This window comes from Heptranchias perlo, chromosome 8 (assembly GCF_035084215.1).
Source record: "Heptranchias perlo isolate sHepPer1 chromosome 8, sHepPer1.hap1, whole genome shotgun sequence".
In the NCBI taxonomy this organism is placed as follows: Eukaryota; Metazoa; Chordata; class Chondrichthyes; order Hexanchiformes; family Hexanchidae; genus Heptranchias; species Heptranchias perlo.
The window spans coordinates 11,920,725-11,935,238 of record NC_090332.1 but is presented as its reverse complement, the minus strand read 5'-3'; the positions used below and the strand labels follow the sequence as shown (position 1 = coordinate 11,935,238).

General features: G+C 46.0%; 1 protein-coding gene across 3 annotated transcripts in view; it reads left to right on the top strand.

The window, feature by feature from the left end:
* Positions 1 to 14,514, top strand: part of crim1 (cysteine rich transmembrane BMP regulator 1 (chordin-like)) — a 171,247-nt gene that overhangs the window by 70,655 nt on the left and 86,078 nt on the right. For all 3 annotated transcript variants that reach the window (XM_067988671.1, XM_067988670.1, XM_067988672.1), the window contains exon 3: positions 14,208 to 14,450. In XM_067988671.1, coding sequence (XP_067844772.1) covers positions 14,208 to 14,450 — 243 coding nt within the window. The remainder of the gene's footprint in view (positions 1 to 14,207; positions 14,451 to 14,514) is intronic.

Here is a 14,514-nt window from a genome sequence, read left to right as displayed (position 1 = left end):
GAGCCTATATAAAACCTTAAGACATCATTTAGAGTACTGTGTGCAGTATTGGGCTCTACACTATTGGAAGAATATTAGGCTTTAGAGAGGGTACAACATAGATTGATAGGCTGCTGCCTGGTATGAGGAAATACAAATTTAAAGAAAGACTTGAAAAATTGGGTCATTTTTCATTAGAACAAGGCAGATTACGGGGCGATATGATAGACCTGTTTAAAATTATGAAAGGATGGGACAGGGTAGATAGAAGCAGACTGTTTCCTGTGGTTCAGAAGACATGGGTACCAAGGTTACATGTAAGGGATTTAGCATAGAAGGCAGGAGAAACATATTCAAACAGAGAGCTATGAGGTTGTGGATTTTAATTCCAGAGTTAATGATTGAGGCAAAAAAGATATCAGCGTACAAATTAGATTAGATAGATGATTGAAGGAAAAGGGGATAAAGGGATATGGGAACAGGGCCGGGTAAATGTGATTAGGACCATTTGTTTGTGTGGAGGGCAAACGCCGACACAAACCGGTAGGGGTGAACGGCCTAGTTCAGTATTCTAACTTATATGTACGTATAAGGACAGGATTGGATTTGGATGTGATCACCTCAATCTCCTCACACAGTCAAATAGCCTACTGACACTCACCATTTAGACATGCGTGTGAATACTCATCACTTGGATGTGATACCGGAGCCCCCCCACCGGCCCAGCATCCATGACACCATAGCCCAGCCTTATAGAGAGGAGGGGGAAAAATGGGGAGTGAGGGTGTGGGAATGGGAGAATTAATGGAGCACAAGTCATTTGCAGATGCCAGTGACGAGGAATGTGTGCAAATGATGAATAAAATCTCACAGTATAACTGAGCCTGTGTCACTTTATCATGAGCTGCTGGAAGCTGATAACAACATCCTGTATGTGTCCAGATCTCCTTTGCAATTCCTCCCCCTCCCCCAGTCAGAATTACAGAATGTAATGCTTTATGAGCCAGCTCAATTGACAGACATGTTGAAGAAAAGATAAAGTTACTTACCTCATGGGGATCGGGCAGGAAAGTGGAGTTGAGGTAGAAGAACAGCCATGATCTTATTGAATGGCGCAGCAGACTCGAGGGGCTGTGTGGCCTACTCCTGCTCCAATATCTTATGCTCTTACTTGTGAACTGATGGTAAGATGCCTAGTGTCACTGCCAGATCCCAGATCCTGTTTTACCACAGCTTTGGGGAGGGGGAGGAGGACGTAGAATTATACAGCATGGAAGGAGGCCATTCGGCCCATCATGCCCATGTTGGCTCTTTGAAAGAGCTATCCAATTAGTCCCACTGCTCTGCTCTTTCCCCATAACCCTGCAGCATCCTTCACAGATATTACTAGAGTTTGACAAGGCAAGCTCTCCGCATCGGGTCAACCAGCTGATAAAAAAGTTCCAGGCCCAATCTTGTGGGTTTGGTACACGCCAGGAAATGCAGGAGTGTCCAGAATAGACACAGCAACGAAGATTGGCCTGTCTTACTCGGATCGAACAGAACATTCTTAAAATGTACCAGTGTGAGGCAAGAAGGGCTTTCCACCCAGCACATTTGGTGGTACAGTTCTCCCCCCTACCACTTAACCAGTGGTAGGGGGGAGAATAGATCTACTTTTAAAAACTTAAGCAAAATATCTGTATACGGTTACCAAGCAGAATGTGGGGTGATCTAGAGGATTTGTGGCTAAGGAAGGCAGCCATAGCCTCACTACCAGTCAGAGATGTTAAGCATGGGCAAGATACCACAGGAGAGGAGAACACGGTGCTATTCCCACAGGAGAGGAGAACAAGGTGCTATTCCCTCAGGAGAGGAGAACACGGTGCTATTCCCACAGGAGAGGAGAACACGGTGCTATTCCCACAGGAGAGGAGAACAAGGTGCTATTCCCACAGGAGAGGAGAACACGGTGCTATTCCCACAGGAGAGGAGAACACGGTGCTATTCCCACAGGAGAGGAGAACAAGGTGCTATTCCCACAGGAGAGGAGAACACGGTGCTATTCCCACAGGAGAGGAGAACACGGTGCTATTCCCACAGGAGAGGAGAACAAGGTGCTATTCCCACAGGAGAGGAGAACACGGTGCTATTCCCACAGGAGAGGAGAACACGGTGCTATTCCCACAGGAGAGGAGAACACGGTGCTATTCCCACAGGAGAGGAGAACACGGTGCTATTCCCACAGGAGAGGAGAACACGGTGCTATTCCCACAGGAGAGGAGAACACGGTGCTATTCCCACAGGAGAGGAGAACACGGTGCTATTCCCACAGGAGAGGAGAACAAGGTGCTATTTCCACAGGAGAGGAGAACACGGTGCTATTCCCACAGGAGAGGAGAACACGGTGCTATTCCCACAGGAGAGGAGAACACGGTGCTATTCCCACAGGAGAGGAGAACACGGTGCTACTCCCACAGGAGAGGAGAACACGGTGCTACTCCCACAGGAGAGGAGAACACGGTGCTATTCCCACAGGAGAGGAGAACACGGTGCTATTCCCACAGGAGAGGAGAACAAGGTGCTATTCCCACAGGAGAGGAGAACAAGGTGCTATTCCCACAGGAGAGGAGAACAAGGTGCTATTCCCACAGGAGAGGAGAACAAGGTGCTATTCCCACAGGAGAGGAGAACAAGGTGCTATTCCCACAGGAGAGGAGAACACGGTGCTATTCCCACAGGAGAGGAGAACAAGGTGCTATTCCCACAGGAGAGGAGAACAAGGTGCTATTCCCACAGGAGAGGAGAACACGGTGCTATTCCCACAGGAGAGGAGAATACGGTGCTACTCCCACAGGAGAGGAGAACACGGTGCTACTCCCACAGGAGAGAAGAACAAGGTGCTGCTCCCACAGGAGAGGAGAACAAGCTGCATTACCATAGGAAAGGATGACAAGGTTCATTACCATAGGAAAGGATGACAAGGTAGTACTCCTATAGCGAAGGAGGACAGTGTACTCCCACGGGGACGGAAGGCAAAGTGTTATCCCTAAAATTGCTCCCGAATGCGCTGCGAATCCTCCTCTCCATAATAAGTTTCCTGTGGCCTGTTGTGGAGAGGATTGGCAGAGGATTAGGAGCAGACACCCACCCACACACCTGCCCTTTCTTGGCTGAGGTGTGGCATGAAGGAATGCATTTTTTTATTTCTACTTTTTTTCAACAAGTTATAAAATGGATCCTACCAAGTTTACCTGATTACGGTAGTGAGAAGCTGAACAAGGTCACAGGTTCAATTCTTAATCAATACTGAGTTAGTTTTTTTTCATTCATTCATGGGATGTGGGCGTCGCTGGCGAGGCCGGCATTTATTGCCCCATCCCTAATTGCCCTTGAGAAGGTAGTGGTGAGCCGCCTTCTTGAACCGCTGCAGTCCTTGTGTTGAAGGTTCTCCCACAGTGCTGTTAGGAAGGGAGTTCCAGGATATTGACCCAGCGACGATGCACGAACGGCGATATATTTCCAAGTCGGGATGGTGTGTGACTTGGAGGGGAACGCGCAGGTGGTGTTGTTCCCATGTGCCTGCTGCCCTTGTCCTTCTAGGTAGTAGAGGTCGCGGGTTTGGGAGGTACTGTCGAAGAAGCCAAGGCGAGTTGCTGCAGTGCATCCTGTGGATGGTACACACTACAGCCACGGTGCGCCGGTGATGAAGGGAGTGAATGTTTAGGGTGGTGGATGGGGTACCAATCATGCGGGCTGCTTTGTCCTGGATGGTGTCGAGCTTCTTGAGTGTTGTTGGAGCTGCACTCATCCAGGCAAGTGGAAAGTATTCCATCACACTCCTGACTTGTGCCTTGTAGTTGATCTCAGATGAAGCTGAGGTAGGAACGTTACCATTGCTCTTGGCACCTATCGGTAGGAGAAGGAAGACTCTGCCTGCATTCCCTCTCTGGATTGTTATCCAGTGTCTCCCGCCAGAAACTGCGTGTGCTTGGTGATCAGACGAGGACGGGATTGGATTCAGTTTCAGTGTCTCCCATAGTCGAGTAAACTGCCCAGGCTCATGGGTGAATAAGGGCAAGGCATTGGAGGGTGACCTTGGGAGACAGGCAAATGGTGATAACTGGAGATAGGAAATCCAGAAAGGAGTCACTGCTTTTGGGAGAGGAGAAAGGGAGAACAGCTATTACTGTGTACAGTCTCAAAACCTCCACTTATTTCCTAACAAGCAAACCTCAAGTTAAAAAACACCAGAGGTAGGATGCGGTTGACTAGGCTCGTGAAAACAGACAAAGTGCCTGAACGAAACGCTGATCTAATCCCAGTGTCAACATAAATAACAAGTGTTTTGGAGGAAAATCTATCAGCAAAATTTCAATTGGATTTCCCCTCCAGTGGAACGAGGCAGCCTGCACTGATAAGAAACTGTATGTTAGAAATGTCTCACCAGCATTGTTTTTCGTTCAAACCCTTGACTTCAACTTCCTACATACAGTGGGGTAAACGAGACAAATGCGTGCCATCAGATTCTGTCACGCGCAATTAACATACCTGTCTATCAGATTTAGCCACCGTACGGCAAACATGTTTTTTTATAATGCTGCTGCACAATATTCTCGAGACTGTTGAAAAGGCTATTCTCCAACCCCGCACCCTTCTCCCACCACCACCTCTCTCTCTCTCTCTCTCTCTCTAAATTTGGCTGCCGAATGGTTTTGTGCTGGAGTGTGGGAGCTGGCGCCAGGCTGTGGCTGTTTGTGTACTCAATGTTTCCTGCTGCTGAGGGGTGATGTTGGAAGGTAGAGGAGCTTTGCAGTGCTTCCAGCTCTTCTTCCGCGACAGCCAAAATTACAGGCTGAGGGTAGCGAGCTGCTGCTTGCCCACAGCAGCAGTTTGGCCAGTGTCCCTGAGCTGCTTTTATTATTATTATTATTAATAATAATAATAATAATAATACTTCCATAGCATAATGCCGTATCACGTCAAAAATATCTCAAATGTGTTAGACGCCATGAACTGGGGCGCAGTGACTATTGTTATATAGGCAGGCGCAGCAGCCATCACTGTGCCAGCAACAAAAGGCAACGGGGCAAATGACCAGTTCATCTATTTTCGGCGGTTGAGGTAGGAATGTTGGTCAGGGACACCGGGAGAACTCTTCTTGGAATAGTGCCGTTGGATCTTCTGCGTCCACCTGAGAAAGCAGACTGGACCTCATTTTAACATCTCATCCGAGCAACTTACTCAGGCAACCAAGCTCTGATGTCCATGTAGCTTTGTGCTACTGCAGCGACTGGACCTTGGCCCTGCTAGGAAGGGGGGAGACCTCTTGGGCAGACTTTCTAACGATTTATAAAGGGCAGGAGCACAGGCAGCCTAAGCCAAAGACACATGAATGTGTCCATGTTACTCCTCATCCCAGCTCACCCTGCGTGTAGATAGTTGCTTTTATAGCTTGCTTTGTATTTTCTTCCTCTGGTATTTCTGAGATACTGTCCATTGCCTCTAATGGTTAGATGTCATAGTTAGCCGCATGGTCACGTGAGAACTTCCGGCATTAGCTCTCGTCCAAAACAAGGTGGGGTAGATTGGCATACAATAAGTAAATGGCATACACTGGAATCTTTGGAAATGTTGTTGAATTGGATTAATGTGCACAAATCGTTGAAGGTGGCAGGGCAGGTTGAGAAAGCGATTAAAAAAGCAAACGGGTTCCTGGGCTTTATAAATAGAGGCACAAAGTACCAAAGTATGGAAGTCATGATGAACCTTTATAAAACACTGGTTTGGCCACAACTGGAGTATTGTGTCCAGTTCTGGGCACCACACTTTAGGAAAGATGTGAAAGCCTTAGAGAGGGTGCAGAAGAGATTTACTAGAGTGATTCCAAGGATGAGGGACTTTAGTTACATGGATAGACTGGAGAAGCTGGGGTTATTCTCCTTGGAACAGAGATGGTTGCGAGGAGATTTGATAGAGGTATTCAAAATCATGAAGGGTCTAGATGGAGTAGATAGAGAGAAACTGTTCCTATTGGCGGAAGGGTCAAGAACCAGAGGACATAGGTTTAAGGTGATTGGCAAAAGAACCAAACGTGACATGAGGAAAAGCTTTTTTACACAGCGAGTGGTTAGGATCTGGAATGCACGGCCCGAGGGGGTTGGTGGTGGCAGATTCAATCATGGCCTTCAAAAGGAAACTGAATAAGTACTTGAAAGGAAAAAATTTGCAGGGCTATGGGGATAGTGCGGGGAAGTGAGACTAGCTGGATTGCTTTTGCATAGAGCCGGCGCGGACTCGATGGGCTGAATGGCCTCCTTCTGTGCTGTAACCTTTCTATGATTCTAAGATCAGTTTGTTCTAAACGCACACCGTTTAAATTATTGGCAGTGAAGTCAGAGTTGGATCTGTGTACGAGGCTGCCTTTCCCTCCGCCCTCCCGGGAGCCATTCAGAGAGTGTGTTCCAGTCAGAGGCATGCTCCAGAGACGCTGTGTTTTTTTTGTTTTAATGTGGTTTCTTAAAGCATGAATGTTACACTAAAAGACCAGGCATAAACTAGAGCGGGACTGCACGGCAGATCTGATTGCTCAAGAGTGCTCCCTTATTGAAGTCACACAATGTTGACTCCTAAGAATCCGTGGAGTAAGGAAAGGACAATTCAGTCATCAAACTCATCCAGTTCAGTGGATTGCGGCAGCCCCTGACAGTTGTCACCTTCTTGATCCCCATCCCTTGAATTACCTGTTGTTAGATAATTCACTGTTTCTCAAGCGAGATCCAGGAATAACGTTTCAGCTGGCTTCGTAAATGTGGTTGTTTCTTACGGTTTTATTGGAGATGCTCCCAATCATTGTGTGGAACTGTCTGTGTGCCACAAGTACCTGAAGAGCAGAGAATTCATCATTCAGATCAGCGTGTTCAGCTGTGAACAACTATATTAATAATCAGGACAACAGGGCATTTTTGTTTGTTACAATATTGTGTCACAAAATAATAAACCGTGATAGACGTTTCTGTTTTTACAATTTTCTTTGCGAGCGTAGATTAATTATTCATGGTAAGGATTAGAGTAAAATGTTTTTTTTTGGGAAAAAAAGTACAATACACTCGCATATAATTATGCTGTTGATTTTATCAGCTAAAGGAATTCTTTTCCTGTTAACCCACATGCCCAACATGGCAGAAAACCTACTTGTATTATGCTGCACAACCTATTAGAGCTAGTCAGCATCAACCTTTACCATGTGATATGATGCACTGGTTAGAAGCAATGTTCATTATTTTACCAGTGCAAACAATTCTACTGTTTCAATCCTAAAAATGGGGGAACCAATCAACAGAGAGTCCAATTGGCTCATTAAGGATTTAATTTGTTTGTTGTTAGATGTTGGCTGCTGTTAATTAAAAAGAAACTAGTGCACCAGTCCAGCGTTGCAATGTGTTAGACAGGGAGACCAGTGTTTCTCCCATTAGTGTTCACACGCTGGTGAAAGTCCATCTCATCAGGTGTGAATTGGGGTGGAAGTGAGATCCTTAGTCAACAGATATAATCATCTAGAGTTTGATATTGGATGTGCCTCAGGAACCTGCATCAGCTGGCCTTGCACTGTGGGAAGAGGCTGCGGATTTGTCCGTGGTGATGGGGAGAATACATTTTAAAAGCAGTAAGAGAAATAGTGTCACATTTGTTAACTTACTATATCACTGTAAGTACAGGCTAACACTGAAATATGGAAAATGTGTTTCAAATTTTAGGATAAATTCAGTGAACCGCTGGATCCTGAGCTGGGTTTTGTTCCCTACATCTGTTAGCAATATGGGTTTCTTCCACTTTAACAATATTGCCCCTCTCCTTTCCACTTCTTCCCCACCATTCTCCATAAATTACAACTAATCCCAAGCGTCAAAGCCTATGTCCTCGCCCACATGAAGTCCCACACTCCCATTACCCACTTTCCTTGCTAATCTTTACTAGCTTCCTGTGCCCCAATGAATTGGTTTTAAGATCCTTGTACCTCGCTTTCAGATCCCTCCATGTTTCGCTGTTCTTACTAAATATAATCATCTCTGTAGCACAGGAATCTTCATTGCTGTTCCCTGCCCATTTGGAGGTAGAGTGATCAGAATTAAATGGAGTCCCAGAAATGCCTTGCACAAAGCTGGTGTAAACTGTTGATGGGATTCTTCGGTGCCTGACGCAGACTAGATGCCGTAGTGCACCTATATATTGGGATATATTTCTCTTTTTTCCTGATGTGTCAAGCATCATCAGGGTCTTAAGGAAGAGGAAATTCTCAATTGAATGTCAGTTGTAACCCTGCAGGACATTGGATCTGTGACGCAGACTTTATATGGGCTATACCTGCACTTCTGATCAAGGCTGTGCCCGTGTCAATCAGACAGCTGACAGGATGCATGAGTGTGCAAGTATGATCATTCAGAAAGATGGGTGAGTTAGCAGGTCTGTTGACATTGAGGTTAAACATGGGGGTAGATCTCAATAGTGTAAAACGGGTGATAGCGAGTCAGCAGCCCATTTTACATCTCTCCCCATTTTTATTTCCGTTGACTTCACTGGAGATTAAAAATAATCAGAAGAGATGTAAAAGGGGCCGCCGACTCGCTATCTCGCATTTTATACGATCGCACAAAGTCGAGATCTACCCCCCATGAAGTCCCAGTGTGGCAGCCAAGGCTTGTACATACCAGATAAGCCACATTGAGACAAGACCCTCACTGTCCTACTTCTGCTGTCCCTGGTTGTGTCTGAGCTGATGTTGGATTTCACCACTTCACAGACCCATCTCGTATGGCCAGCATTCCATTCTAATTATCAATATTCACAATTGACTACTTTCATCGCTAGTTGTTAAATCATTAGAGTGAAAGCCTGTGTGTGTGTGTGTATGTGTGTGCGCGTGCGTGCAGTATGTATACATGAATGTGCCTGCGTCTGGTTATTTAAAAGGAACAATGCTCTGGGATCTGGGCTTCTTTGGAGGTAATTATTGCCCAGTTCAAATTCAGACTCCATCCTTTCTAAGTTCCCATCCAAAGGCAAAGAGAGTGGAGATCAGCCGGATAGTCTTATCAGGCATTTACTGACGATAAATTGCTCAGTGAAGGGAGCAAACAGAGGCATTGTTAAAGGATTTGAGGACATGCTGGTCAGAAATAGTTTTCTTCTCTTACGGGAGAATGTCGCTCACCAATTTGGGTCAGCATGCCACCCAGCTTCCCATCCCTCAATTTACTGCGTTTAATTAGCTATCCTTGTTTAATATGCTGAGGTAAATTCAAGCTATGGGTTATAAATTAAAAACCCTGAAAACAGACTAATCAATTCCTTTTTTTTATGATGGAAACCTTGTACTGAAAGCAATTATTGCGCTGTGCTGGCTGGGTTCATTTTCCAATTGCCTGGTTTTAAAGTAGAAAGTGATTGACAATATACCAAAGGTTAATTGCCCTAAATTTACACACAGAACACTTGATCGTTTCAAATGCCAGTGCTTTGATCAATACGAAAATGAGAAAAATGAAATGGAAAATGAGATCTTTTGTCAGTGGTCCTATTAAAGCTAATTGAAATGAAGAGCCCACTGTGTCAGCTGGCCTCAGTGAACCAATCACAGCTTTCCTCAGTGTTGCCGGGAAGGGCTGCAGTCATCCTCTCTCTCACACTGAAAAGATAAATATCAATTGGCTGCAGTAAACTGTGTTTAAAATAGCTTGTGGGGGGAAGGGGGGAGGCAGGAAACTGTAGCAGTGTTGAAACCACCCCAATTTCACTTGTCGTGGCAATTTCTCAACCTTGTGCTGCTTGAGATAATGGAGGAAAAGCATATCAACAACAACAAGTTGCATTTATATAGCGCCATTAACGTAGTAAAACGTCCCATGGCGCTTCATAGAAGCCATTATCAAACAAAATTTGACACCAAGCCACGTAAAGAGATATTAGGACAGGTAGCTTGGTCAAAGAGGTAGGTTTTAAGGAGTGTCTTAAAGGAGGAGAGAGAGGTCGCGAGGCGGAGATGTTTCCATGAAAGGAAGGGCTGTGCCTGCCCACCTCCTAGTGGCTGATTCAAGAACTGCCGTTGACAAAGACCTGGTGACGGTCCAGCCACCCACAGTCAATTTTCCGACTCTGCACTGCTGGTGGGGCGTCTCGCCCACAGGGAGCGTGAGTTGGAAACTCGGGTGTTGCTATGATTTCCTGACCTTTTAAACAGTGCACATCCAAAGTACCCATAGGCACTCCCAGAGGGCAGGACTTCTCCAACAAGTCAGAAAGTTACCCCATGATTCTAGGAATTACACGTGGCATAGACACACCTAAAAGGAATGGAGAAAAGGATAAAGTTGGTGAAGTCTGTCGCAGCCGGTAAAAATGTTCCTGAGGAGGTTCTCCCATTGGCATTGTAGGTTGATGCCCTTGTGATGTGGTCCTGATCCACAGTGATCAGGATGGCCCACCATTGATTCCCAGCCTGTGCTGAATTAGCTGCTCCCATTTATACAGCGGTGGGGATATTACAGTGGGCCTCAGTGCCCCTGGAATAAGGAAAAACAGTCGAGATTCCCACTCCTGATTGCTATCCGATGATCCCTGCTGGAAAGTGCATGTACGTGTGGATGTCCTGTTCTGGATCAGATTTGGCTGCAATGGTCTGCCAGGCTCTGGTGTGAAGGACAAGCGGTCCCTATAAAATCATACCCCAGAGAGTCGGTGTCTGTGGTAGTCAGAGGAGAGGGTAAAAGCAAGAAGGAGCATTCGAAATAAAAATTTCTACACAGTTTAATTTTCTTCAAAGGTGACAGGAGAGGCACCATTCAGCTGCCAAAAAGGCATTGGGGAAATGAGACTGAAGCAGAACAGAAATTTGAAAGTCAAATTCCATTCTTATCCCTTGGAGGATTTATCATTGCAACAACTTAATCACCAGAGCCTGGTACTTCATCTACAAAAGGAGCATTTAAGACATGTGTGTCAGAATCCAATCTAACTCGATGTAGGAGGTGTCGATTGGTAGGATTGTTTTTGCGGCCATTATCAGGGACATGTCCCACTGGGCTAGATTGTTTGGTGAACAGAGTAAAAAAGCAGCAGTTTGAATCTTCCCAGCAGTGGTTTCAAGTGTGGCTGTGACAGTAATAGGGTTAAGGACTTCATTATATACAGTGCTGACCAATTTGTGCCTGAGTCTACGGCCCTGAGGAGCTTAGTGGAGCCAAATTGAGTTTTTGTGTCAAAGACGGGCCTCTTGGATTTCATACGTAGGAAACACTGTGAACTGTAGAAAGGGTCACGATGGAATCTCAAATTCTGTAGGTAGAAAGGACTGTGTCAAGTGTTAATAGTATTGGCCTCGGATTCTGTAGCAAGGGCAGTGATGGAATCTCCTGAACAGCAACCGTGGTGATCGTTGTCCCTGCTTATGGGCCCATTCTAGCAAAGCTAGGCTGTCAAGCCTTGGCTTTCTGCACCAGGTCCACATTTTCTTTCCCACCACTGTGCTATTCAGCGAGGTGCTTGCCCCGTTTTTATTATCATTGCTTTTCATAGAATCAAACAGCACAGAAGGACCCTCTCGGTACTTCTTGCAGCAACAGATATCACAGCCATGTTTGTTCTTCCTGTTTTTAAAAGAAAAGGTATTGAAGAAAGTAATTCCCAAACAAGCAAGTCTACCCATTACGATTTAATGAATGCATTTTCCTTCAAAGGTACGACTCCAAACTACGATCCGGGAAACATGCACTTATTTAGAATGTAATTTGAAGCTTCTACTCTTTGAAGCTCAGATTCAACGCACTGCCAATTCTGCCAATTAATAGGTGGAAAGGGAAGACGCGCCTGACGGGAGTGTGGTGGCCCATTGTGTTTGGAGTCCCGGGACACAGTGGGGTAACAATAGGGGTCCATGCCCCTGATTCCTCATGTGGAAGGGTTGTTCAATCTCAGCTGTGCAACTCAATGGGAAGATGGTGAGTGAAGGCCAGCAACTTAAGAACGGAGAGAAGGAAGAAACCCAGAATGATACAGCACAGAAGGAGGCCATTCGGCCCATCGTGCTTGTGCTGGCTCTTCAAAAGAGCTACCAAATTAACCCCACTCTTTCCCCATAGCCCTGCAAATTTTTCCTTTCGAAGTATTTATCCAATTTCCTTTTGAAAGTTACTATTGAATCTACTTCCACCACCCTTTCAGGCAGCGCATTCTAGATCAGAACAACTCGCTGTGTAAAATCATTTCTCCTTATCTCCCCTCTGGGTCTTTTGCCAATTATCTTAAATCTGTAAATATAATTTCAGTGTCCCTTTGTACCTTCCAGTGCTCATGTTTGCCTTTTATCACTACTTTCTCTCCATCGCTCCTGAATGTGCTGACTCACATTGGGATACAGTTCCATGGATGCCACTAAGACTTCAGTACAAGGGGCCATTCTTGTGTGAGCCTCGACAGCACATGTCGACTCGCCCTTCACCCATGGAGATGGTGGGAGGAAGGGAGAGGGGGGGCATCACAACCAAGTCCCATCCTGTCCCTGCCCAATGTCCACACACGTGCCACTTTGTAACATCATTTTCCCCTTTCCCTTGTCCAGGGTCGCTGAGGAAAATTGTGGCGACTCTACCACTGCCCCACCTAGGATCGCCATGATGTGGAGATGCCGGTGATGGACTGGAGTTGACAATTGTAAACAATTTTACAACACCAAGTTATAGTCCAACAATTTTTTTCCACCTAGGATCAGCACAGACCAGCGATCAAACCTGGGAACTTCCTAGTCTGTTGAGTTTCACGTTGGGCCTGGGCATTTACGCGTTGAGCCATTGGCGAGCTCGGTGACAGTCCTGCTTTTCTTTTTCAAACATTATAATTAAGAAACAAATCCCATTAATCCAGTCCATCTCACTCTCCATTCCCTGTTTAAGGTGAGCTTATCTTGTCAGTGTAGTGTGCAATCTCCAAGGGCCGGGCTGCGGGGGAGATGGAAGATACAGAGGCAGCCCGCTGACATTCAAAATGGTGGCTTTGATACCATTGCTGGGCTGCTACTATGTTCGTAATTAATTCCTTTTTTTAAAGAAGGGAATAGTAAATGCATTTTTTTTTACATTTACCATATTATTGACATTAGGTTTGCAGTGTTATTGATGCGATCGTCATCATCACTGAGTGCAGGAATCAAGCTCTTTTATCCTCTGCCCTAGAGTACTGAACCGAGGTTCTCATCACGGCTCTGGGTCCTTGCTGTTATTTTCTAATTTTACTTTAACCCCCCCCTCTCCTGTTGAATTCCAGGTGTACCGCATGCATTTTGGTCACCAAACGCCAAGCTTTCCATCTACTTCACTTTCATCCCCTTCCACACTCTTCAATCCTCCAACTCCAACCTTCTGTGCATCCCCCTTCCCTTCAGCAATCCCCCTCCCTTCGGCATTTCCCCATCCCTTCGGCATTTCCCCCTCCCTTCAGCCCACCATTGGTGGCCGAGCGTTCAGCATCCTCGACCCTTACTTTCTGGAAGTCCATCCTTTATGTCTCTCACATACAATCCTGCTCAGTAGACCTTCGAAGTAGCCTGAGGTCAGAATTTTTTTTAAAACACAATGTATTAAAAGAAAAAAAGACTTTAAAAAAATAAAGAGAGCCGTGATGTTCCAGTCAATAAATGCAACAACTGGTGTGGCAGTGAGCCATCGAGAACAGGAATACTTCCAGGCTTTATCCCTCTTCAGTACTTAGTTAGCTGACCTCAGCCAGGGCAGTAGTAGAGGTGGTACAGATGACTCCAGTGTTGTTCAGCTCAGGAAGCAAATAATCATCCGGGATTCCTGCTTCTGATCGCTATCCAATATGGTTCTTATGGAAAGAAAGAAAGGTAGAATATAGAAAGTGGACGTCAGGTGAGGAGAGGATGGGGCTTGGCCATGATGCCTTCCCCACTCACCCACAAATGAATCGCCAGCTGGCATTGATTGACTGGACTCATACATGAAGAATCCACACCTGGGTGAGTTACCAGAGGGTGGCAACTCCCTATGGAACTGCAATCCAGCAAGAGTCCAGAGAGGAGATGGAGGGGGGTGGGGATGGGGTGGTGAAAGCTATCAGCAAACGTGATGTAAATGGTGCAAGTGTTGTGCAGAAACTGAGGGCCTGTGATGATGAGACTGGGCGCCGAGCAGTGTATCTGTTCCTCTAATTTACCCCCCCCCCGCCTTTTTGTTTTACAGAAGAGAAGCCAGACTGCTCCAAAGCCAGGTGTGAGGTCCAGTTCTCCCCTCGCTGCCCAGAAGACTCCATCCTGATCGAAGGCTACGCTCCACCCGGCGAGTGTTGCCCTCTCCCAAGCCGTTGTGTGTGCAATCCAGCTGGTTGTTTGAGGAAAGTCTGTCAACCTGGATACCAGAGTATTCTGGTTTCCAAGGCATCGGGAAAGCCGGGAGAATGCTGTGACCTGTATGAATGCAAAAAAGGTGTGAGGATAACAATTACTTTCTTTCAGTTCAAGGGATTATTTGATATGGGTACAGTTAAAAA